Source organism: Bos indicus, chromosome 2 (assembly GCF_029378745.1).
Source record: "Bos indicus isolate NIAB-ARS_2022 breed Sahiwal x Tharparkar chromosome 2, NIAB-ARS_B.indTharparkar_mat_pri_1.0, whole genome shotgun sequence".
In the NCBI taxonomy this organism is placed as follows: Eukaryota; Metazoa; Chordata; class Mammalia; order Artiodactyla; family Bovidae; genus Bos; species Bos indicus.
In genome coordinates this window covers 72,945,741-72,968,902 of record NC_091761.1, presented here as the reverse complement: position 1 = coordinate 72,968,902, position 23,162 = coordinate 72,945,741, and the positions used below count along the sequence as shown (strand labels likewise).

The 23,162-nt window shown below is 44.0% G+C and overlaps 1 protein-coding gene across 4 annotated transcripts in view; it reads left to right on the top strand.

Moving 5' to 3' along the window:
• Positions 1-259: 259 nt before the first annotated feature.
• Positions 260-23,162, top strand: part of TFCP2L1 (transcription factor CP2 like 1) — a 67,283-nt gene continuing 44,380 nt past the window's right edge. For 2 of the 4 annotated variants that reach the window (XM_019974062.2, XM_019974057.2), the window contains exons 1-3: positions 260-424; positions 1,062-1,091; positions 3,788-3,939. In XM_019974062.2, coding sequence (XP_019829621.1) covers positions 363-424; positions 1,062-1,091; positions 3,788-3,939 — 244 coding nt within the window. In that variant the 5' untranslated portion in view covers positions 260-362. The remainder of the gene's footprint in view (positions 425-1,061; positions 1,092-3,787; positions 3,940-23,162) is intronic. The other 2 variants (XM_019974076.2, XM_019974070.2) reach the window with 1 other exon arrangement.

Sequence of the window (23,162 nt, the reverse complement as noted above, 5' to 3'; positions counted from 1 at the left end):
AGGCTCTGGGAGAGGGAAGACACCAGGGCTGCGGGGACGGTTACCTGGGCCCCACCCTCGAGAGCGGGATACGAGCAGTGCCGGGCCAGATCCCCGCCCGCAGCCGCGCTGCACGCTCGCGGTCGCCGCCCTGGAGGCGCGCTCGCTCCCGGGAAGGGCGCGCTTGTGCGGGTCACCAGGTGAGGCGGCCGCGCGGCCTGGGGGCGGGCCCGGACGAGGCCCCGCCCCCCGAGCCGTCCATAAATGCGCAGGGCGGGCGGCCACCGCTGTAAGGAGCGCTGCTGGCAGGTGACCTAGAGGTTGGGTCGCCTCGCGTCCCGTCCGCCGCGCGCCTGGGTCGGGCCGGGCTCGGAGCCCCAGCCATGCTGTTCTGGCACACGCAGCCCGAGCACTACAACCAGCACAATCCCGGCAGCTACCTGCGGTAAGGGGCTCGGGCCGGGGTCCGCGGGCGGGGCGCCGTCTGACGTCCGTGGGCCGGGAAAGGAGCGGCCGGGGATCCTGAGCGCCCTCGCCGCCTCCTTACTCTGTGCCCTTTGGGGACTGAGGGAGATCTGCCCAGGCTCCCGCCTGGGACAGACAGACCGGCCCTGGCGAGACCCGACGCTCGGAGTTGCGGGCCCGCGCGGGAGGCGGGTTTGCAGAGCCTAATGCTCGCGGGGCTACTTCCCCGACGACCCCGGGAGGGCACGGAGCGCACATCTCTGGGTCGTAATATCCCCGGGGTCTTTCCACCTCTGCGTCTCTCCTCTCCCCGCTCGCGTCGAAGAGGAAAGTTCCTGCCGTCGGTCTGGAGCTGTCCCGGGAAGTCTAGTCCCCTGCTCTTTGCCCCTGTCCGCCCGGGTCCCTCTCCGAGCCTCGCGTCCTCTCCAGTGTCCTTGGTCCGCCCGAGGAGCGAGCGAGCTGCTAGCGCGGCCCTGCGCTCCGCCTAGCGGACCTGCAGCGGGGGCGGGCGGGGGCTCGGGAGGGACCAGGTGCCCTCTCCCACTAGGTGGTCTTGGTATGTGGGTCCGAGGCCCGCACGTTGATTGCCCTTGATGGAAATCTTTCTTCTTCTGCAGGGATTTGACTAGTGCTCTTCAGAGGGAAAAGTAAGTCCTGCCTGTTTTGCAAAGTTCTCTCTCCCGTCCCCTTGAAGGAAGTGGCACCCCCGTTAGCTTCAGTTCCTGGAGGATTGTTTTTCCCTGTTGTGCAGCTGGCTGGGTACTAATGGGCAGTCATTTCACTTTCTGAACTCGCCTGAACCAGCTTTAGCCTGTCTTTATTTCCATCCTAGTCACAGTTTATGAAATGTGCCTAATTTAACCCAAAGGGCATTTGATGTGAGCTCAGAGAAAGTGAACCATGGGCCAGACCACCCCACAGAGAGAGCTATCCTTCCTGCTTTATTTTATTTTTGACCCCCAAAAGTTCCAACTCAGATTTAACAGTACAGGTGGTGTGGAAATCCTAACTTTGATAGATATTTGTCTAGTAGTCTTCTCTGAAGACAGCCCAATTCCAGCAGGCAAAGGAATGGTTGGGAATAAGAGATATGTCTGCTGTGTTTTATTCATGGGCAAGAGAGGTAGGAGATGGCATAAGCCTAGGGTTTTAATTAAGGACTTATGTCTCACAGCAGACCATGGTGATCCACCAGAGGCAGGCTCCTCTGGAAGGTGTTAAGCCCACCAGGCAGATTTTTTTTTTTTTTTTTTTTTCTGCATTGTGTGGTATATGGAATTTTAGTTCACTGACCAGGAATTGAACTCGAGTTCCCTGCAGTGGAAGCCAGGAGTCTTAACCACTGTACCTCCAGGGAATTCCCCACTGGGCAGATGTTAATCTCTGGTAGAAGATTGTGTCCATTCACTTACCCGAAATGCTACAATGGAATACATTTTTATTGTATCGCAGGATGCAATTTTAGTTGTAATTTTGCCTCAATTTTAGTTTGTAGCCATTCAGTTTGTTGCCATACCTTATAAATGACTTTGAAGGTGACCCTGAGTGAAGAAGTGAATGTATGTAAAACTTCCTGGACACCGAAAATGTCATCCCTTTAGGGAATAATTCTCTTGAACTAGAGGTGCCCTTACTGTAAGAGTTTGGTATTGCATTCATCCTGGTGAGGTGGTTGGGAATTGGGGTAAAAGGTGCTATAAGGCCATATGGGTTTCTGGGGTCATATGGGGACCATGGATAAAGACTCATTTGGTCCACACTCTCTTTTTTTATGTTACTTCTTGGAAGCCAGGGCTTTCACACTTGGAGAGGTTGACCTTGATGGATGCCATGGGGAGGGTCCATGAACATGCCCCTGGTCCCCTTAGAGTGAAGAAGATCTTGTTCTTTTGCTTGGTTTGTGCATTTAATTTTGGTCATCTCATCACTGTGCAGCATTTGTTCAAGTTGTGTGACCTTCCTGAGGTACTGGTCTGTACTCCCTTCTTCCCTACTTCTGTTTGATGTTCTGGTGACTTTTATTCCTCAGCAGATAAGGATACCAGGATTGAAATAAGTTACTGTTGAGTGATGGCTCTTCCCCCAACCCTGGCTACTCCCACCTTTTTTTTTTTTTTTTTTTTTAATTTAAAGGCAGCAGCCCATGGATTATTAACTTAACATGGTCTGGGCAAACATGAAATTATGCAATCCCCCGGGAATCATCTTTTTGCTTCTCCCCCCGTTCCTGGATAACCACTTAGACTGGGCATGTGCCCCAATCTGGACAAGGGAAGGCATGAGGTGGGGGACCCAGGGCAGTGGGTGGTGGCAGGGGCGGCCCTTCATACAGAAGGTTCCTAGGTGAGCCACAGCTGGACTTTTCCTTCTGAAAATTGGTCTGACATGCTGGGGTATGTGCCCGGCTTGTGTTTTAGATACTTGTGTGTGGTGTTGTATGAGGAATAGATTGTATCAGTGACTCTGCTGTTTACATAGTGAAGTGAGGTCAGTGAATCTGATTCAGCACCCGGGACACTCGGAGGGTGGAGGCTTATGGAGATAAGGGCACAGGACCCTTTTTTGGCGCCAGTGTCCATGCTGTAATCTCTTCATAATCCAGAGAGCTTAACCAAGTCCCTCTTGCATGCAAGTCATTCATGTTCTCAAAGATTTTGTTTTTCCTTGGGGATGCACTTAAAAAAGCACATCTAGAAATAAGTTCTCCAGTCCTAGGCTGATGTGAAGCTGATTTTTTGGATCTGATGGGAATTTTTGTTTAGAGGTGGAGGAAAAGAATCTTTGAGCATCTCAGTATATTCCGTTTGGGTGAGAAAACTGAATTGAAACCATGGTTGTTCTTGTTTTGCAGTTAAGAGATATTAACATGACCCTTAAAATAGGTTTATGGGCCAGCTGTCCTTTCTTTTTAGAAGTGTGGAAGTATGTCTCAGTTTTTATGAGTGAAGTAGACAGTTTCTGTATTTGCATGGTTTACAGATCCTAGAGGACAGGATTGTCTTGGTCTGAGATGTGACCAATAGCTAGAAGAGTTTATTTAAAAAATAAAATATTTTGTTCGAGTTCTTGTTATAAAAGCCAGACACTTGTGGATGGAAACCATGAGACATCTGAATAAATCTCTCAAAGGTCATGGAGTGAAAGTAGAATCATCCAGGATTGGTCTCCTCCATTGGGAAGCATTTTAGAGTATTTGTGACGTCATGTAGGGAGCTGAACCTGCTAGCTGCGCTAGGCTGGGCTGTGTTGCCCTTGATGCTGCCCGAGGTTGGCCACTTAGTCCTGCCTTTGCACGTTGGCTCCGCGGGCCCTGCTCCTGACCCCTCCCTCCTGTGTGTTGCAGCGACGTCCTCGCTCTGCCCATCTTCAAGCAGGAGGAGCCCCAACTGTCCCCTGAGAACGAGGCCCGCCTGCCGCCCCTGCAGTATGTGCTGTGTGCCGCCACATCCCCAGCTGTGAAGTTGCATGAAGAGACTTTGACCTACCTCAACCAAGGTAGTGCTGGAGCACCGGGCCAGGGTGGAGCCTGGGGGCTGAGGGTGCCACCCAGCAGTGGGGAGTTGACCTGAATGACTCATTTGGTCCTGTTGCCTCGTCATGGTGGGAGAGATGGGGTTTGGGAAGGGTTTCTGCTGTCAGATGGCATCTGTTTCCTAGCTGTGAGACTTCCCAGCCTCAGTGTTTTCTTCCCCCAAAGTGGACACATCAGCTGTGTCTCACTCAGGCCAAACAGTGTTTCACATTCCATGTGGGCCCTCCAGGGAGCAGATGATGCTCGGTGAATGGCGGCCATAGTTATACTTGCTATTTGCTGGGGCCACACCTGGTGCCCTTTCCTGGACATAGATTGAGCACCTTTGGTGTACGGGGTCAGCTGCCCTTTCTGGAACTGCACCTATCAGTGATGGGAAGGCCCATCCTCAAGGCTGGATTCCACATGTGCCAGGCAGTAGCCCTTTGTAGCGATGGGGACGAGCGTGCTTACCGTGTCCTGGCAGAAATGGCACGGGGTTTGAACTTTGCATTCCGATCCCAGCCCTTCCCAGCTCTGTGACTTCCCCTTGGAGCCTCAGTGTGTTCACGTGCAAAATGAGAAGTGTTATTTTGTGACGTTTGAGAGAGTTAAGGTGTGTGAAGTACAGTTTCCATTTCTGATGTTCTTTATCAGGACACATGGACCAGTGGCCTAACCGATGACCTTTCTGTGGTTTTTGTGTGGTTATGTGTCTGTGTTGATTGTCCTTCCTCCCTGGATCACCTCAGAGGCCCTGGCATCCTGTGGAATCATTGCCCTTCCATTTCGAGTGGGAAGAGCCAAGGAGCTGGGGGATGCAGTGCTTTCTGGAGGGAGGTGGTGGCGGGGGCAGCAGTGTGGTTACAATTTATCTTACATGGGCAGCTTCCTTTCTGTAGAACTTTGATTCCCTGATTTGGGGAACGGAAGTCCAGATGGGGTGGGGGTGGGATGGAAGTTCAGCCTGCCATCAGGCTTACCTCTGACAGCTCAACCTGCCCGCTTCTGGGCCAGGAACGAGCTCAGAATTAGCAGATGGCTCTGTGTCTGCCTCTGGATGTGGCCAGGGGATGGGCATGCTTATCCTTGTGAGTGGCTCAGCGGCCTCAGTGGGTCCCCAGGCCAGGCTTAGGCAGCTCTCGGGCACCTGGCTCAGGCCCTGAGATCTATGTTCCATCTGCTGAGGCCGGTGACCCCTGATGGCAGGTGTCTTGGCTGGTGGAAGAATACCTCTGTGTGTCTGTGCTTGTTTGTGGAATGGCTTTGGCCATTTTCCTTTCTCTTTCATGGAAGGTCAGATGCTACCAACTTAGGTACCTTCAAGCAGCAGCTGTCCTCCCCTGGGCCTCTGCTCTCTTGCCTGAGTGTCGCATGAAGAAGCTGGGTGATGTTTACAGAGCGCTGGGGTCTGGGGTGGTTCTTGTTCCTGGCCGGTCGTGGGGTCTGAGGCCCTGCTGGACCTGCTGCTGGTCTAGTGCGCCCATCTCTCCCACTGCTTCCCACCGTATCTGTAAGGCCTTTACTGTCTCCTGTACCTTCCCTCAACTCCTTTCCTCCTTTCTTTAATCAGTCACCTTTGGGCAATGTTTGACAGTCAACACTACCTCTTTTAAAAAGGAGTTATCCTTTGCTCAATATAGATAAGTTGAAAGAGAGGCAAAAAGAGCTGCCCAGGGGTTAATTTGGTGTATTTACTTTAAATCTTCTTTTTTAGTTATATGTTCCCAATTATTGAAAATAATACATGTCATCAAATAGGTAACTAATCAGAACCTGCTATATAGCACAGGGAACTCTATTCACTGTTCTATAATGGCTTATGTGCGAAAGGAATCTTAAAAGAAAAAAAGTGGACATACGTATATGTATAACTGATTCACTTTGCTCTACACTGGAAACTAACACAATGGCGTAAATCAACTATACTCCAATGAAAATTTTAAAACAAGAAAATAATACATGTTCATTATAGAAAACTTGGATCATTTAAAAGGAAGTAAGTTAAAAATTAAATTGAAATCTCTAGTTTCACCTGAGAGCCGTTGCTAACCATATTTCTACATATTCGCATATGTAAAATTAAAATTATTACAGTACTGCAGATATATGCCCTGTTTTCTTTGTTTACTATATTTATGAGCTTGTCTCGTGTTAATAAAAATGCTCTGAGATTACATTTTTGTAATGGTTGCATAGTATTTCAGAGTTCTATTAACTTTGACTAGTCTCATGGTATGAATACTTAGTTTTCAGTTGTCTTTGTGTGAAATGTTGATTATTATTTTAGATAAATATAAATCAGAGATACACTTACTGGTTCAAAGGAGTTAAGTAAGGCTTTTGCTACGTCTTGCCAAATTGACTTCTCAGCTGAATGTACCAATTTACAAGGTAGCCAGTAGGGTATGTTTTACTGTCTCTTATATTGGATATTGTTGCTTTTTGCCTCATTAGTGAAACAGGATTTAATCTTAAACTAGCATTTATATCATTGCTAATGTGGCTGAATATTTAAAAATATATTTATTGATCTTTTAAATTTCTCCATCAGTTATGTTCATGTTCTTCACACACTTTTTTACTGGGATGGTTCTATCTTACTGATTGTAAAAGCTTACCCTATATGAAGAATATATATTTTTTGTGATATATGTATTTATGTGACAATTATATTTATTTTGTGATAATTAGATTTATGTGTGAGATATATATCATGGGTTTTTTTTCAGTGTAGATATTGAATTTCAGTATATATTATCAAACCTTTTCAGTTTTCTAAAATAAGTTTTATTTTATGTTTAGAATGCCTGCCTACCCCAAAATCAACTTAGTGGTTTCCTAAATTTCATGTTTCTAAATTTTTACATTGCAGTGCACTTGGAAGTCTTCTGGAAATAATAATGTCATTTAGTGATACTTTGGCTTATTACTGCATAAAATATATTTATTTCTTTTTTTCCCTAGCCTTACCAGTGGGATTTATACTTTCATACATTGCACTGGAAATTTGTGATGTGATCTAACAGTCTAAGTTTATTTATTTTTCTAAATAGTTAACCTACTAGTTGACACCTGGTTTATCTCTTAGTCTCACTGGTTTAAATGACACTTTGAAACATTTGAAAAGCCATATTCTAAAGTACTAGTCCAGAAACAGACCCTTGTATAGATGTTTTCCTGTACACCTGATATTCATTGATTCTTGCCCCATTTCTAGTTGCACTAATTATAGCTTGAAAATATGTCTCTTAGACATTTTTAATCACTTATTCTTAAGATAAATTTTTATAGCCATTGAATCTTCCTTCTATAGTTAATTATTTTAATGAGATTGTATGCTTTATAAAGTTGTTTTTTGATTTTATTAAATATTTATAATATTTTCTATTATAACCTCAAACACCACTTAAAATGTCTGCATCTAGATTATGATTATCTAATAAATTTCATCTTCCACATTAGCTTCTGAGCTCATCAAGGGCTTCATTTCCTTTATCTTTGTCTTCTCCCAGGTTAGAATTCTACCCAGTACAGAACAAAAGTTGAAGGAATAAAAAAAATAAAATGTCTGCATATTATTTCACTAGTTTCTGTTATTATTTGGGACATATTATTGTCATAACTCCCTGGTGGCTCAATTGGTATAGAATCTGCCTGAAATGCAAGAAACTGCCTGCAATGCAGGAGACCCTGTTTGATTCCTGGTTCAGGATGATCTCTTGGAGAAGGAAATTGCAACCCACTCCAGTATTCTTGCCTGGAGAATTCAATGGACAGAAGAGCCTAGTGGGTCACAGTCTGTGGGGTCCCCAGAGTCTGACCCAATTTAGTGACTAAGCTGCTGTTATTCACTCACTAAGTTATGTCCAACTCTTTGTGACCCCATGGACTGCCACACACCAGGCTTCCCTGTCCTTTACTGTCTCCCGGAGTTTGTTCAGATTCATGACCACTGAGTCGATGATGCCATCCAAACATTTTATCCTCTGTCACCCGCTTCTACTCCTGCTCTCAAATCTTTCCCAGCACTAGGGTTTTTTTCCAGTGAGTCCACTCTTCAAATCAGGTGGCCAAAGTATTGGAGTTTCAACTTCATTCAGTCCTTCCAATGAATAGTCAGGGTTGATTTCCTTTAGGATTGACTGGTTGGATCTTCCTGCTGTCCAAGGGACTCTCCAGAGTCTTCTCCAGCACCACATTTTGAAAGCATCAGTTCTTCGGCTCTCAGCCTTCTTTATTGTCTAACTCTTACTGGAAAAACCATAGCTTTGACTCTGTGGATCTTTGTCGGCAAAATGATGTCTCTGCTTTTTAATACGCTGTCTAGGTTTGTCATAGCTTTTCTTCCAAGGAGCAAGCGTCTTTTAGTTTCACAACTGCAGTTACCATCTACAGTGATTTTGGAGCCCAAGAAAATAAAATCTGCCACTGTTTGCATTTTCTACCCATCTATTTGTCATGAAGTGATGGGACCAGATGCCATGATCTTCATTTTTTTGAATGTTGAGTTTTAAGCCAGCTTTTTCACTCTCCTCTTTCACCTTCATCAAGAGGCTCTTTAGTTAGTTCTGCTTTGGTTTCTGCCATTGAAGTCGTATCATCTGCATATCTGAGGTTATTGCTATTTCTCCCAGCAATCTTGATTCCAGTTTGTGATTCATCTAGCCTTGCATTTTTCATGATGTACTTTGAAAATAAGTTAAATAAGCAGAGTGACAATATACAGCCTTGATGTACTCTTTTCTCAATTTTGAACCAGTCATTGTTCCATGTCCAGTTCTAACTATTGCTTATTGACTTGCATACAGAATTTCTCAGGAGGCGGGTAAGGTGGTCTGGTATTCCCATCTCTTTAAGAATTTTCCACAGTTTGTTGTGATCCACACAAAGGCTTTAGCATAGTCAATGAAGCAGAAGTAGATGTTTTTCTGGAATTCTCTTGCTTTTTATATGATGCAACAGATGTTGGCAATTTGATCTCTGGTTCATCTGCCTTTTCTAAATCCAGCTTGTATATCTGGAAGTTCTTGGTTCACGTACTGTTGATCCTAGCTCGAAGGATTTTGAGCGTTACCTTGCTGGCATGTGAAATGAGTGCAATTGTTGAGGTAGTTTGAACATTCTTTGGCATTGTACTTCTTTGGGATTGGAATGAAAATTGACCTTTTCCAGTCCTGTGGCCACTGCTGAGTTTTCCAAATTTGCTGGTATAATGAATGAAGCACTTTAATAGCATCATCTTTTAAGATTTTAAATAGATCAGCTGGAATTCCATCACCTCCACTAGCTTTGTTCGTAGTAATGCTTCCTAAGGCCCACTTGACTGAACACTGCAGGATGTCTGCCTCTAGATGAGTGACCACACCATCATGTTATCCAGGTCCATTTTTTATAGTTCTTCTGTATACTCTTGCCACCTCTTGTTATTCACTTCTGCTTCTGTTAGGTCCTTGCCATTTCTGTTCCTTATTGTGCCCATCTTTGCATGAAATGTTTCCTTGATATCTCTAATTTTCATGAAGAGATCTCTAGTCTTTCCCATTCTATTGTTTTCCTCTGTTTCTTTGCATTGTTCACATAAGAAGGATGCTGGATCTGTAAATTCCAAAGTCATTTAAACCATTGGATACTCATTTCTCAGTGTAGTGTCAGTTCATTGCCTTACATCATGACTTGGATAAGGTGTGTTCCTTGTAAGTGTTCTGTCATCAACCCCATGACTAATTTTGTGTGCAGTGAAAATGGTTTGAGAAGCAAAGTTTGTGCTCTTCCTCTGAAATGGAGTCCTAAGGAGAAGGGGTAGATAGCAGTTGAAGGGAGGTCCGCAAACTCCAGGCCAACCTCTTTGTCAGTGGTCAAAGGTCACTGTGGAGACATCTTTCCTGAAGACTGGAGCCAGAGGGAAGAGATGATGTAGGTGGTGGGGGAGGAGTCAGAAAGATCAGAAGAAAGAGAACCTCAGGCAATCTGTGTAGGGAATTCTGGTTTTGAGATAAGAACAAGTTTGCAAGCATGGCTTGTTATGAAGAAAGCTTTGGTATTTCCTACCAAAACAACTCTTAAATTTTAAATACAGTAGTGGATTTTTCCAAGAGTCTTATGTTCATTCATGGAATAAAACTTCCTGTCCATTGGAAGGAGAGTGACAGAAAAACCATGTCCGAAGGCAAGAATGGGCAGGGTGGGTTGCAATTATGCGTACTATTTGTGAAGAATCCTAAGTGATTCAATGGAGAAGGAAATGGCAACCCACTCCAGTGTTTTTGCCTGGAGAATCCCAGGGACAGAGGAGCCTGGTAGGAGGCCGTCTGTGGGGTGGCACGTAGTTGGACATGACTGAAGGGACTTAGCAGTAGCAGCAGAGTATGGAACCCAATGAGGAGTGTGAATGACTGGAGAGGTAGACCAGAAGGCCAAGGTCTCCAACCGCCCTGTTGAGGTTGAGTCCCCATGGGCAAGCCATTTACCTCCCAATGCCTCTAACTCCTCACATATACAATGAAGGAAATAAAACATGTACTATGTAGGTAAAATGAGTTAATGCAGAAAGAACACTGAAAACAGTGTCTGGCACATGCGTGAGTCCTCAGTCATGTCTGACTTTTTGTGACCCCATGGACTGTAACCCACCAGACTCCCCTGTCCATGGGATATCCCAGGCAAGAATACTAGAATTGGTTGCCATTTCCTCCTCCAGGGGATCTTGCTGATCTAGGGATTGAACCTGTGTCTCCTTCATCTCCTGCATTGACAGGAGGACTCTTTACCACTGTGCCACCTGGGAAGCACATAGTAACCATTCGCATATTAACCATTATTAATAATAAAGTGAATATATGTTTCCCCTATCCTATTTGAAAGCTATTGTGGTCATCACATTGGGACTTTGAATTTGTTTTACTTTTTTTTTGTTTTAATCTTTCTTTTCCTAATTGAAAGATTAACATAAGGTTGGTTCTAGAACTAAGAATTGTACCCCTTAGAATTGAAAGATGGTAGCTTTGGGGTAGATTAAAGGCAGGAGGAAGCCCTGCTGAACTTTTCTGTTAGTTCTTCATTCATTGTACAACAAAATAATAGACAACCCGCAGGGGACATTCCTATTCAGAGTGTTAAAATACTGTCTTTAAAACTGATTACAGAAAATACTGGACTCCTTCCTCCATGATGTGAGCTGTTGTGTTAGGCGTACTTTAATTGCAATGTGGGGACCCTAGGCTTTACAATTCCCAAAGCACTTCCTGGTGTTCCCTTTTGAGTAATTCTCCTAAAATGTATTATTCCCATTTTACAGGCTGAGAGAGGTGGCAAAATCAGGCAAGCTTGGGGAGCAGTTCAGCATTGATGTGATCTTGAAGGGAGTTCTGAAGGGGTAGGCACTTGGTTTTCCTAGGGACTCCTTCACAGGCAGGATTCTAGGCTGGTGCTTCCAGGAGCTGTGTCTGCCACCTGGAACTCCAGATGCACCTCTGAGGGAGGGAATATGAGCTTTATAGGGGAGAAGGGCAGGAAGCAAAGGATCCAAATGGGGCCGGGAGAAAAATGCCTCCTGGAACAGCATCAAAACCCCATAATCAGTTTCTCCTGCCCCACCCTCTCCCTCCTGCTCTCCAGCCACCTGACCTGAGGGAATGGCCAGAAGATAAGAGCCCCCAGCAGGAAGTCTTGTTTTCTGGGATCCTAGAAGTGAGGAAACTTCTGCTCTAGGGGTATCACTTAGCCTCTAAGACCCTCAGATTCCTCATCTGTGGAATCAAGCCAGGTTTCATTTTGTGGGTTGCCTTGAAAATTAAGTGAAGAACTAACGTCTGGCAAATAGAAAGCCACAGATTTCCCCCTCTCCCCAATTATATCTGTAACTTTGAATTTAAGGAATGAGGCAAATGATTAGTTACTTTGTTATCCTTCTTCCTTTGCTGAAGTTTTCTTCCCAGATTAATTTTTAGCCTGAAGTTTGGGAATATAAACTGAGGAAACCAAATGATCCTTGAATACATTACTTTTTATCTTTTAACGCTTTCTCCCTTATTCTTTGCCGAGTATAATAATAGCACATATTTCTCGTAAAACAGAACAGCCAGACAGTACAGAAATTTGTACTGTAAATAACTTCTCATAATTCCACTTCCAAGATTTTTCTTAGTCATAGATTAAACCATGTATGCCTAATCTTATAGTCATACATTAATCAATGTATGTCTAATTATATAGGTACACATACATATGCACTTATAGGAATGTGTTTGTCTCTTTTTTTTAAGAGATCTTATTATGTATACTATTTTGGCAAATATCCTCAAAATCTTCCGCATGTATACATTAAAAACAAACAAACAAGCTGATCTTCCTCTGGGTCTTTCTGATCCATTGTATGGATATTGCATAATTTGTTCTGTTGAGGAACATTAGGATTGTTCCCATTTTTTCATAATTACACCCAGCACTCCATTGATCATCCATGTACACATATCTTTATATTTAAACAAAAAGTGAGAATATCTGTAGAATCAATATCTAGAAATAGACTAGCTGGCACAACATTTTGATAAATGCTGATGCTGCCTTATTGGCATGCAGTGGAGTCAATGGAGTTGTCCCATTTGTTGTTTTATGAATGATACTATCTGAATTATTGTTTACTTTCTCCTTTATCATCTCTCTTCCATCTCTACACACATGGAACATAAACTTCCTGAGGCAGAGACCTTGGGTATCTCTTTCACTAGTACAGTGTCTGGCACACAGAACTTCTCTGAATGAATGAAGAAAGTCTATTTTTCTGTACTTTTGCCAATAATTTTTAACCTTTGGTAGAGGGCTTCCCACTGGTAAAGAATCTGTCTGCCATTGCAGGAGACACAGGAGACATAGATTTGATTCCTGGGTAGGAAAGATCCCCTGGAGAATGAAATGGCAACTGCTCTAGTATTCTTGCCTGGAAAATTCCATGGACAGTAGCCTGGTGGGCTACAGTCCATGGGGTTGCAAAGAGTCATATGTGACTGAGCGTGCACACACACACAATTAGTGGGGAAAATATAAGGTATTCCTGTTTTAATTTTCACTTCCTCAGTGATGTTGAATATTTTCTCATGTTTGATTTTATTGTTTCTATGCTTTTTTGGGCACCCCACTCCAGTACTCTTGCCTGGAAAATCCCATGGACGGAGGAGCCTGGTAGGCTGCAGTCCATGGGGTCGCTAAGAGTCGGACATGACTGAGTGACTTCACTTTCACTTTTCACTTTCATGCCTTGGAGGAGGAAATGGCAACCCACTCCAGTGTTCTTGCCTGGAGAATCCCAGGGACTGCGGGGCCTGGTGGGCTGCCATCTATGGGGTCGCACAGAGTCGGACACGACTGAAGCCACTTAGCAGCAGCAGCATGCTTTTTTGTCTTTCATCAGATATACTCGTTTTTCAAGTGGATTTTTAAAGTCATTTTTTATTTATCTGTGTGGGCTCTTTGACGTACTCCTTTTCCGATTTGGAACCAGTCTGTGTTCCATGTTCAGTTCTAACTGTTGCTTCTTGACCTGCATATGGATTTCTCAGGAGGCAGGTCAGGTGTTGTGGTGTTCCCATCTCTTGAAGAATTTTCCAGTTTGTTGTGACCCACACAGTCAAAGGCTTTGGCATAGTCAATAAAGCAGAAGTAGATGTTTTTCTGGTTCATAGTTCACGTACTGTTGAAGCCTGGCTTGGAGAATTTAGAGCATTACTTTGCTAGCATGTGAGATGAATGCAGTTGTGCGGTAGTTTGAACATTCTTTGGCATTGCCTTTCTTTGGGTTTGGAATGAAAACTGACCTTTTCCAGTCCTGTGTCCACTGCTGAGTTTTCCAAATTTGCTGGCATACTGAGTGCAGCACTTTCACAGCATCATCTTTCAGGATTTGGAATAGCTCAACTGGAATTCCATCACGTCCACTAGCTCTGTTTGTAATGATGCTTCCTAAGGCCCACTTGACTTCACATTCCAGGATGTCTGGCTCTAGGTGAGTGATCACACCATTGTGATTTTCTGGCTTGTGAAGATCTTTTTTGTATAGTTCTGTGTATTCTTCTTAATATCTTCAGCTTCTGTTAGGTCCATACCATTTCTGTCCTTTATTGTGCCCATCTTTGCATGAAATGTTCCCTTGGTATTTTCTTGAAGAGATCTCTAGTCTTTCCCATTCTGTTGTTTTCCTCCGTTTCTTTGCATTGATCACTGAGGAAGGCTTTCTTATCTCTTTGCTATTCTTTGGAACTCTGCATTCAAATGGGTATATCTTTCCTTTTCTCCTTTGCCTTTCACTTCTCTTCTTTTCATGGCTATTTGTAAGGCCTCCTCAGACAACCATTTTGCCTTTCTTTATCTTGAGGATGGTCTTGATCACTGTCTCCTGTACAGTGTCATGAACCTCCATCCATAGTTCTTCAGGCACTCTATCAGATCTAGTCCCTTGAATCTATTTGTCACTTCCACTGTATAATCGTAAGAGATTTGATTTAGGTCATACCTGAATGGTATAGTGGTTTTCCCTGCTTTCTTCAATTTAAGTCTGAATTTGGCAATAAGGAGTTCATGATCTGAGCCACAGTCAGATCCCGGTCTTCTTTCTGCTGACTGTATAGAGCCTCTCCATCTTTGACTGCAAAGAATATAATCAATCTGATTTTGGTATTGACCATCTGGTGATGTCCATGTGTAAACTCCAGGAGTTGGTGATAGACGAGGAGTCCTGGCATGCTGCAGTCCATGGGGTCGAAAAGAGTCGGACAGAACTGAGTGACTGAACTAACTGATGGGCTCTTTGCTTATTTGGGATAATGTGTTAGACATATTTTCCCACACTTTCATATATTTTATTCATTTTGGTTTCATTTGCTTGTTCTTTATTTTACATGGTTAAAGGCCTTCGCCGCTTTAAGATCTTAATATTCACTTACTTTATTTTTCTGAAAAAAATATTTTTTGGCATGGAGTGAAAGTGCTGAGTCCTAACCACTAGACTGTCAGGGAATTCCCTTTTTTGTTAATTTTTTAAAATTTATTTTAATTTTAAAAAATTCATTCTTTAATTGGAGGGAAATTGCTTTACAATGTTTTGTTTTCTGCCATACAACAACACAATCCAGCCATGATTATACGTATATCACCTCCCCCTTGAGCCTCCGTCTTCTCTCCCCATCCCACCCCTCTAGGTCATCACAGAGGCCAGGCTGGGCTCCCCATGTTGTACAGCACATCTCACGAGGTATCGATTTTACACGTGGTAGTGTATATGTGCTGATGCTACTTCCTCCATTCGTCCCACTCTCCTTCTCCTGCTGGGTCCACAGTTCCATCCTCTGTATCTGTGTCTCCATTCCTTCCCTGCAGTTCAGTTCAGTTTAGTTCAGTTGCTCAGTTGTGTCTGACTCTTTGCGACCCCATGGACTGCAGCATGCCAGGCCTCCCTGCCCATCACCAACTCCCAGAGTTTACTCAAACTCATGTCCATTGAGTCTGTGATGCCATCCAACCATCTCATCCTCTGTCTCCCCCTTCTCCTCTTACCTTCAATCTTTCCCAGCATGAAGGTCTTTTCAAATGTGTCAGTTCCTCACATCAGGTGGCCAAAGCATTGGAGTTTAAGCTTCAGCATCAGTCCTTCCAATGAATATTCAGGACTGGTTGGATCTCCTTGCAGTCCAAGGGACTCTCAAGAGTCTTCTCCAACACCACAGTTCAAAAGCATCAATTCTTCGGCACTTAGCTTTCTTTATAGTCCAACTCTCACATCCATACATGACTACTGAAAAAAACCATAGCTTGGACTAGATGGACCTTTGTTGGTAAAGTAGTGTCTTTGCTTTTTAATATGCTGTCTAGGTTGGTCATAACTTTATTCCAAGGAGCACGTGCTAACTACTGGACCACCAGGGAATTCCTTTTTTTAAACATTAAAAAAAAATTTTTTTATTCACCTGTTTTTTTAGAAAAAAATTCCCCCTAGTGTTTCATACTTTGGAACTTATTTTTGTATGTAAGGAATGAGGTGAATCCAACTCTGTTACTTTTCAAATAACCATCATTTGTCGCATAATAACCTATTGAATATAGAGCTTTCATTTGTTAGACTATGTAGCCATAAAAAGCATGAGGTGTCTCCTTATGTATATCCGTGAAGGATATTCAGCATGTGCTATTAAATTAAAAGAAAAAACCTTTGTCTCTATTGTTAACACCAGTTTGGATAACACTTAAGTAACCATTCTTAGGAACTTGGTAGCAGATTGAAAGCCAGGTGTTTTGGAGCTGGCTATACCCATGTTCAATTCCTGGCTCTCTGTCCTCTTGCATTACTGAAATTGTCACCTGTGTTTTCTGTAAAATACAGAACAACTTAAGGTGTTGTCTTGAGAATTAACTGAGGTATTTGTTGTTGTTTGTTTTCTTTTTGCTGTGCCAGTATACTTTATTTGGGCTCCATAAAGTTTAGAAATGTTTTCTCAGCAAAGAATATTATAAACCATATGACAAAACTTAGAAAAATCCCAACAAAATAAGGAACAAGTGTTTTCCCAAATGTCAATTCCTCATAATGCATCTATAAATTAATCAGTTAATAAATATACTTAGAAGTTAACTGGGGTTTTTATTTTTGTTGATTGCGTTTTTAGAATTTCTTTGTTTTTAAAACCAATCAGCATTTACTTAACTAGAAGATTCCTTGTACAGATTTCTTACAGTTCAGCATGTAGAAGATGATTTTTAACATTTCAGATGTCTTCTTCTGGTCTTGTCAAGCATCAGTTATGCTTTAAGCAATAGGGGACCATTTAGTTAAGCTAGAATACTTGGGCAGTCTAGTCCACAGAGTCTAAGAAACTGGGAATGATATATTAAAAATCTATATTCTGTGTTGACTAAAAAAATGCACAACTTAAAAACTGAGAGTTTTATTTGGCAGACTCTCTAAGGACGTGAGAGAGCCTGTTACACAGTCTCTCAGATTGTTCTGAGGGACTGCTCTGAAGAGGTGATGAAGGAGCCAGGGTATATAGGAGTTTTTCGACAAAAACCAGATTGTGGGAACATCAAACAATTACTGTTGGTTAAAGAAAATTAGGCATCCTAAATTAAGGAATTTACCACTGTTCTGTGTACAGGAAGATGCAAGAGTCTGGGCTCACTGAGATCATTCCTTTGATGTGCACCTCAGCTATCTGGGGCCAGCATTCTGTGCTTTCTCATCCGGAGTCCCCTCGGGGTGCACCGCTGGGGAGGGTGAGGCAGCTGCAGTGTGAGGACTTGAGGACAGTAACATCCTTTGTTTACTGATATGGCAGAACTTCCCAGGTGGCTCAGTGGAAAAGAATCCTCCTGCCACTGCAGGAGGTGCAAGAGGCATTGAGTTTGATCCCTGGGCTGGGAACATCCTCTGGAGGAAGAAATGGCAACCCACTCAAGTATTCTTGCCTGGAAAATTCTGTGGACAGAGGAGCCTGGCCGGCTATAGTCCATGAGGTTTCAAAGACTCGGACATGTGCGCGTGGGCGCGCGTGCGCGCACACACACACACACACACACACACGGCAGGCAGCAGTTTTTCATTAACATCTAGAAACACTATATCAGAAATTACAATATGAGAACAAATGCAGCATCCATGAAGTAACACATGAAATGAAGGTGGCCTCCATCAGGATTAATTTAAAGAGAAGAGAGACATCATCTGTCCTGCCATGCTGGTACATGTTCAGAGCTTGGCTGTAAATCTGAATCCAGCCTCCACATTACCCTGAGCTGTCGAGCCCTTGTAGCTCACCCCTCGTGCTCCCTTGGGGACGTGATGATGCAGGGGATGTCCTGGTCTCTTTTCAGTGGAGGTTTTATTATTTTTCAGGTATTGTGAGGCCAAAAGATAGGAGACATTACCATGAAAAAGGCAGTTCCTTACTCATGGTTCTGCAGTAGAGAGCTATAGGGAGAGGCACCAGGGTCAGTCAGGAAGCAGAGGGAACACAGGGAGAATAAGACCCTTTTGTATGGTTTCCAGGGGAAGGAGTGGGCGAGGCAGAGTAAGCAGGGTTAGGATTGCCTCTGTGGCAAAAAGGCTGTCCCTAGGTGTCTGGTACCCATCAGTCTCTGGAACAATTAATGCAGGGGACCAGTGACCTGGAGCATCTGGAGCATGATGTTCTGAAAGCCTAAAAGAGGAGGAGGTTGGGGTATGGACTCTAGGTTGGTTGGTTTGCATTTGTAAAGCATACTCTAGGCCTATATAAATTCTTTTTGATATTCTTTTCCATATAGTTTATCATAGGATATTGAATATAGTTCCCTGTGATACACAGTAGAACCTTGTTTATCTGTTCTCTGTATAATAGTTTGCATCTGTTCACCCCAAACTCCCAATCCATCCCCCAATGTCCTCTCCATTAGCAACCACAGGTGTGTTTTCTATGTCTGTGACTCTCCCAACAAACTTTCTTGAGCTCTTTTCTCATTGGAGTTGATCCATCTTTCATTTCTCCAGGTCTTTCATCATCTTCCTATAGGAGTCAGGTTTTGGTGTGTTCATACACTCTGAGAAGCTCCTGTTTCTAAACAGTAAATTCTCTCATCCACTAGTTTTCTGCAAAGTTACCTTTCATGTTTATAGTGGAATTCAGGCGGTGTTGAGTTTCAGCTGGAATTTTGGAATCTCACTGTCTGCCTCTGGATTTTCACACTGAGGAGATGCCTACCCTGGTTGGAGGCTTTGCATTTGAACTGAAAATGCTACCACATTTGATTTTCTTCACGTCACTTTAAAAATACTCCACTTTTCTCTCTCTAGATTTTTAAAGGAAATATTTAACAAAATCACTGAGTTTCTTCAGAATGACCTCTGAGTGACAATATTGGTCTGCATCTTCTCACTCCCTCTTTTTGGCTGATGTCAAGTTGCCATCATTGATGAAGTCTCTCAGGAGAGCAAGTGAGCATATCATCTTCAGAGATTTTCGCTGCCTCCTTTTATCATTGCCCTCCCATTCCTTTTGTGTGAAGTTCCCCAGCACTTTTTGTGTTCCTTTCACTCTCCCATCTTTTCTTTCCTTCAGAACATGCTCTACATTCTTCAGAGATGTCTTTACCATGTTTTGGGCCCCTGTCGCTTGGGACTGTTTTGACGCCTCTGCAAGTGACAGTGTCTGGCATTCCAGATGAGCCATCATCACTCCAGGGGATGAATTTCTGGGGACCTGCCTTTTGTCCTCAGTCAAGATGCAAAGGTGGACCTGGTTGCATCTTTATTAAGTGCTGCCAAGCATTCAGCAGCAGAGTTTGTAACGTCTGAGGACTCACCCCGCTGCAGTGGACTTGAAGGCTTCTGTGATGAGTCTAATCTGCTCATTGACTTGACACATTCTTCAGCGTGGGCAGAAAAGCTTTTGGGTAGCTTGATTTTACTCTCCCCACTCCAAAGTACCTTGGCTTTTTACTGTAAAACCAGTCAAAGCAGCGCATCCCCAAGTTTCCAGGAGAAGGTCAGAAGAACTAGCCCCTCAAGCCCTTAATTCAGACAACCTCATTGGAATACTTCTGATAAGAGCAGCTCTGCTGGTCAGTGGCTTGGGGGCTACAACTGTCTGCCTAGAGCCTTGAGAGTCCTACTCCTGAACCAAACACAGGCCTGGCCACCAGGACAGACTTTCAGTGGGCAGGAGGAGTGGTGGAGGGGGTCAGGGAGGGGTACCAGGTTTAATTGACTTCACTTTGGTCACTGCATAGGTCAGAAGCATTATAATTTGTTTAGCATTGTGGAAAGATAGTCATGTTTAAGTGGGTCTCAATAAGTATTATTTCCCTCGGCCACTAAATTTGGCTGTTTGGAGGGAAGGGGAGCAGGAAAAAAGGTCAGGAGTAGATGGACCCACTTTGCTCTGTGCAAATGGGTTCCTGAGTTAGGTTTCAGGGACCACTGAAGTATGGTTAGAATTACTAACTTAGAAGAATGTATATAATCTTTTTTTTGGCAGGGGTTGGAGGGGGAGTTGTGCTGCATGGCTTCTCTGACCAGGGATAAAACCCAGGCCTTCAGCAGTGAAAGCATGGAATCCTAACCTCTGCACCACCAGGGAGTTCCCAGAAGAATGTGTACAGAAAACAAACTTATTATTACCAAAGCAGACAGGTGGGGGCCAGGTGAAGAGGAAGAAGGGAGGTATAAACTAGGAGTTTGAGATGAACAGATACAAACTACAATATATAAATAAATAACAAAGGAGCTATACTCAATATCTTACAAAAAACTGTAATGGGGAAGAATCTGAGAAAGAATAGATGTATGATATAGATATACATTTAACTGGATCACTTTGCTGTACAGCAGAAACAAACACACAACACTAGAAATGAATGTACTGCAACTTAAAAGAATGTATATGGATTCTCTTTTCTGATTGAGGAAAGTTTTCTGTCTTTAAAAACAAACAAACAAACAATTTATTTACTTATTTGGCCGCACTGGGTCTTAGCTGTGGCATGAAGGATCTTTAGTTATATCATGTGAACTCTTAGTTGCTTGTGGGGTCTAATTGCCTGACCAGGGATTGAACCCAGGCCCCACATTGGGAGCGAGAAGTCTTAGCCACTGGCCTACGAGGGAAGTCCCTGTGTCTTGCTTTAAAGGAGTTGCTGTACTCAAGTAGGTACCATGATCCTTCCAACCATTTCCTTTCCCAAGAGAAGGAAGAAGCCCAAAGGAAAAATTGAGTGTTTCCAGGCCATGCAGTTAACTAAGGGTGGGGCCAGTCGTGAGCCCCTGGCTGAACAGGGAGGGGAAGAAATGCTTCTTTGTGTTAATTAGGAGCTGGTGTCCCCCATCTCATTCTCCTTCTCTGGACTCTTCTGTCCCTCTTGCGGTTCCTCCTGGGATACTCTTCCTTGCAAAGCCCTCCAGCAAAGAAACCGATTGTTTGGGTTGATGTAGTCTTGGCTGGAGGCCAGAGGTAGACAGCTGGCCTCCCTTGCTCCCTTCTTCTCTACCCCTCACCTGTTTTATGCAAGAATGTCCTGTTGATTCCTTGAGAGGCATCTCATCCCACCCCTTTGATTGATGGGGAAAGAGGGGTCGGGGGGTGAAACTGACATGCCAGCTTGTGGCGTGGGTTCCTGGCAGTCTCTTGGAGAGCAGTTCTGTCTTCTCTCCATGGCAGCTCTGGGACAGTGTCTGGGCCTTGGACCACTAGCATCGGAGTCACCTGGAGTGTGTTTCCTACCAGGTTAGAGCTGGGAAGGGCAGGAATCTGTGTAAAGTGTCCTGTTATTGATATTTATGTATCCTAGGGTTCGAGAGCCCCTGCCTTGAGAATAGTGCTGTTTTCCGTTTCTTCCAGAAAGAAAGACCTAGGCTTTCTTTTACTATTATTATTTTTAAAATTTGTTGGCTGCACCACTTGGCATGTGGGATCTTAGTTCCCCCACCAGGGATCAAACCCACAACCCCTGGAGTGGAAGCTTGGAGCGTTAGCCACTGGACCATCAGAGAAGTCCAAGAAACCTGTACCTTCTGAAGACAAGTTGAGTCCCTGCCCACTCAAGGCTCTGCCCTGCAGGTTGAGAACTCTCCTGCGCCCAGCCAGGTGTTCTGTGCTCAGGCACACTTGGGAATTTCTTGACATTCTTCTCATGGGGAGAATACATGGTCTCCATCCAGGCACCAGGTCCTGGAAGCTCCCATTTGGGTGGTTAAGGAATGATATATGTCCTCAGTGGGAAGGAGAAACCATACCTGCTCTGGGAATTCACAGAGGTGGACCAGAGGAGATTCCTGAAGTATTAGGGCTGGAGAGGACCTGAGGTTCCATCCCTCCTGCCCTGCTACTGAGAATGTCCGTGGACCAGTGGCACCTGCATTTCACCTGGTTAGAAATGCAGAATCTGGGGTCTGCTACAGGGTATCTGAATCAGAACCTGCATTTCCCTGCAAGTGACCAGGTAATTTATGAATGTACTACAGCTTGAAGGCCTTCCCTCGTGGCCCAGTGGTTAAGAATCCGCCTGTCAATGCAGGGGACATGGGTTCAATCCCTGGTCAGGGAACTAAGATCCCACATGTAGAGGGGCCGCTAAGCCTGTGCACCACAACAACTGAAGCCCATGTACCTAGAGCCTGTGCACCGCAATAAGAGAAGCTACCACAATGAGTCACCTGCTCACCTCAATGAAGAGTAGCCCCAGCTTGCTGCAACTAGAGAAAGCTGGTACACAGCAACGATGACCCAGCACAGCCATAAATAAATAAATGTTTTTCTAAAAAAAAGCTTGAGAGGCTCTGATCTGGCCTGTTCATGCTCATGCTACCCTCTTGTATTGGTGGTGGTCCATGAAAACCAACAGAGGCTGCGTGACTTGCCCTATTTGACAGAGTTGTACTTCAGTCTGATCTTGCTCTCTTTTTAAGTTTTATTAGGATGCAGTTCACATGCCCTGTACATTCATATAACCATTTAAGTGTCATTGGTTTTTAGTTTAGTCAAGTAAATAAATGAAAAAGTCACTACAAGAAACTCTGCACCTGGAAGCAGTCAGTGTTCATTCCCTTCCTGCCTGCCCCCTGTTCCTCTACTCCCCAAGCCCTTGGTAACCACTAATCTGCCTTCTATCTCTAAAGTTGTCTATTCTGGAATAAGTGGAATAATACAAATGGTGGTCTCATGGGGCTGACTTCTTTTACTTAGGATAATAATTTCAAGGGTTATCCATGATGTAGCAAGTATCAGAACTTCATTCCTTTCTGTTGCTGACTAGTATTCCACTGTGTGAACCTACCTCATCTATTCTTTGGTTGACGAACATTTGAGTTTTTCCCCACTTTTTGGCTATTATCAATATGCTGCTATGAATCTTCACGTGCAAGTCTTTGTGTGGAACTATGTTTTCATTTCTCATGTGTATACACTTAGGAGTGAAATTTCTGGGTCCTGTGGTAACTTTTTTTAAAAAAGTTAAAATTTTATTTGAGTGCATCGGGTCCTAGTTGCCACACTCGAGGCTCTTTGTTGCACACGCGGGGGCTTTTCTGATGGCAGAGCTTGGGCTGTAGAGTGCACAGGCTCTGTAGTTGTGGCACGTGGGTTTAGGAGCTCTGAGGCATGTGGGATCTCAGTTCTCCGACAAGGGATGGAACCCATGTCCCCTCCATTGGAGGGCAGATTCTTAACCCCTGGACCACCAGGGAAGTTCC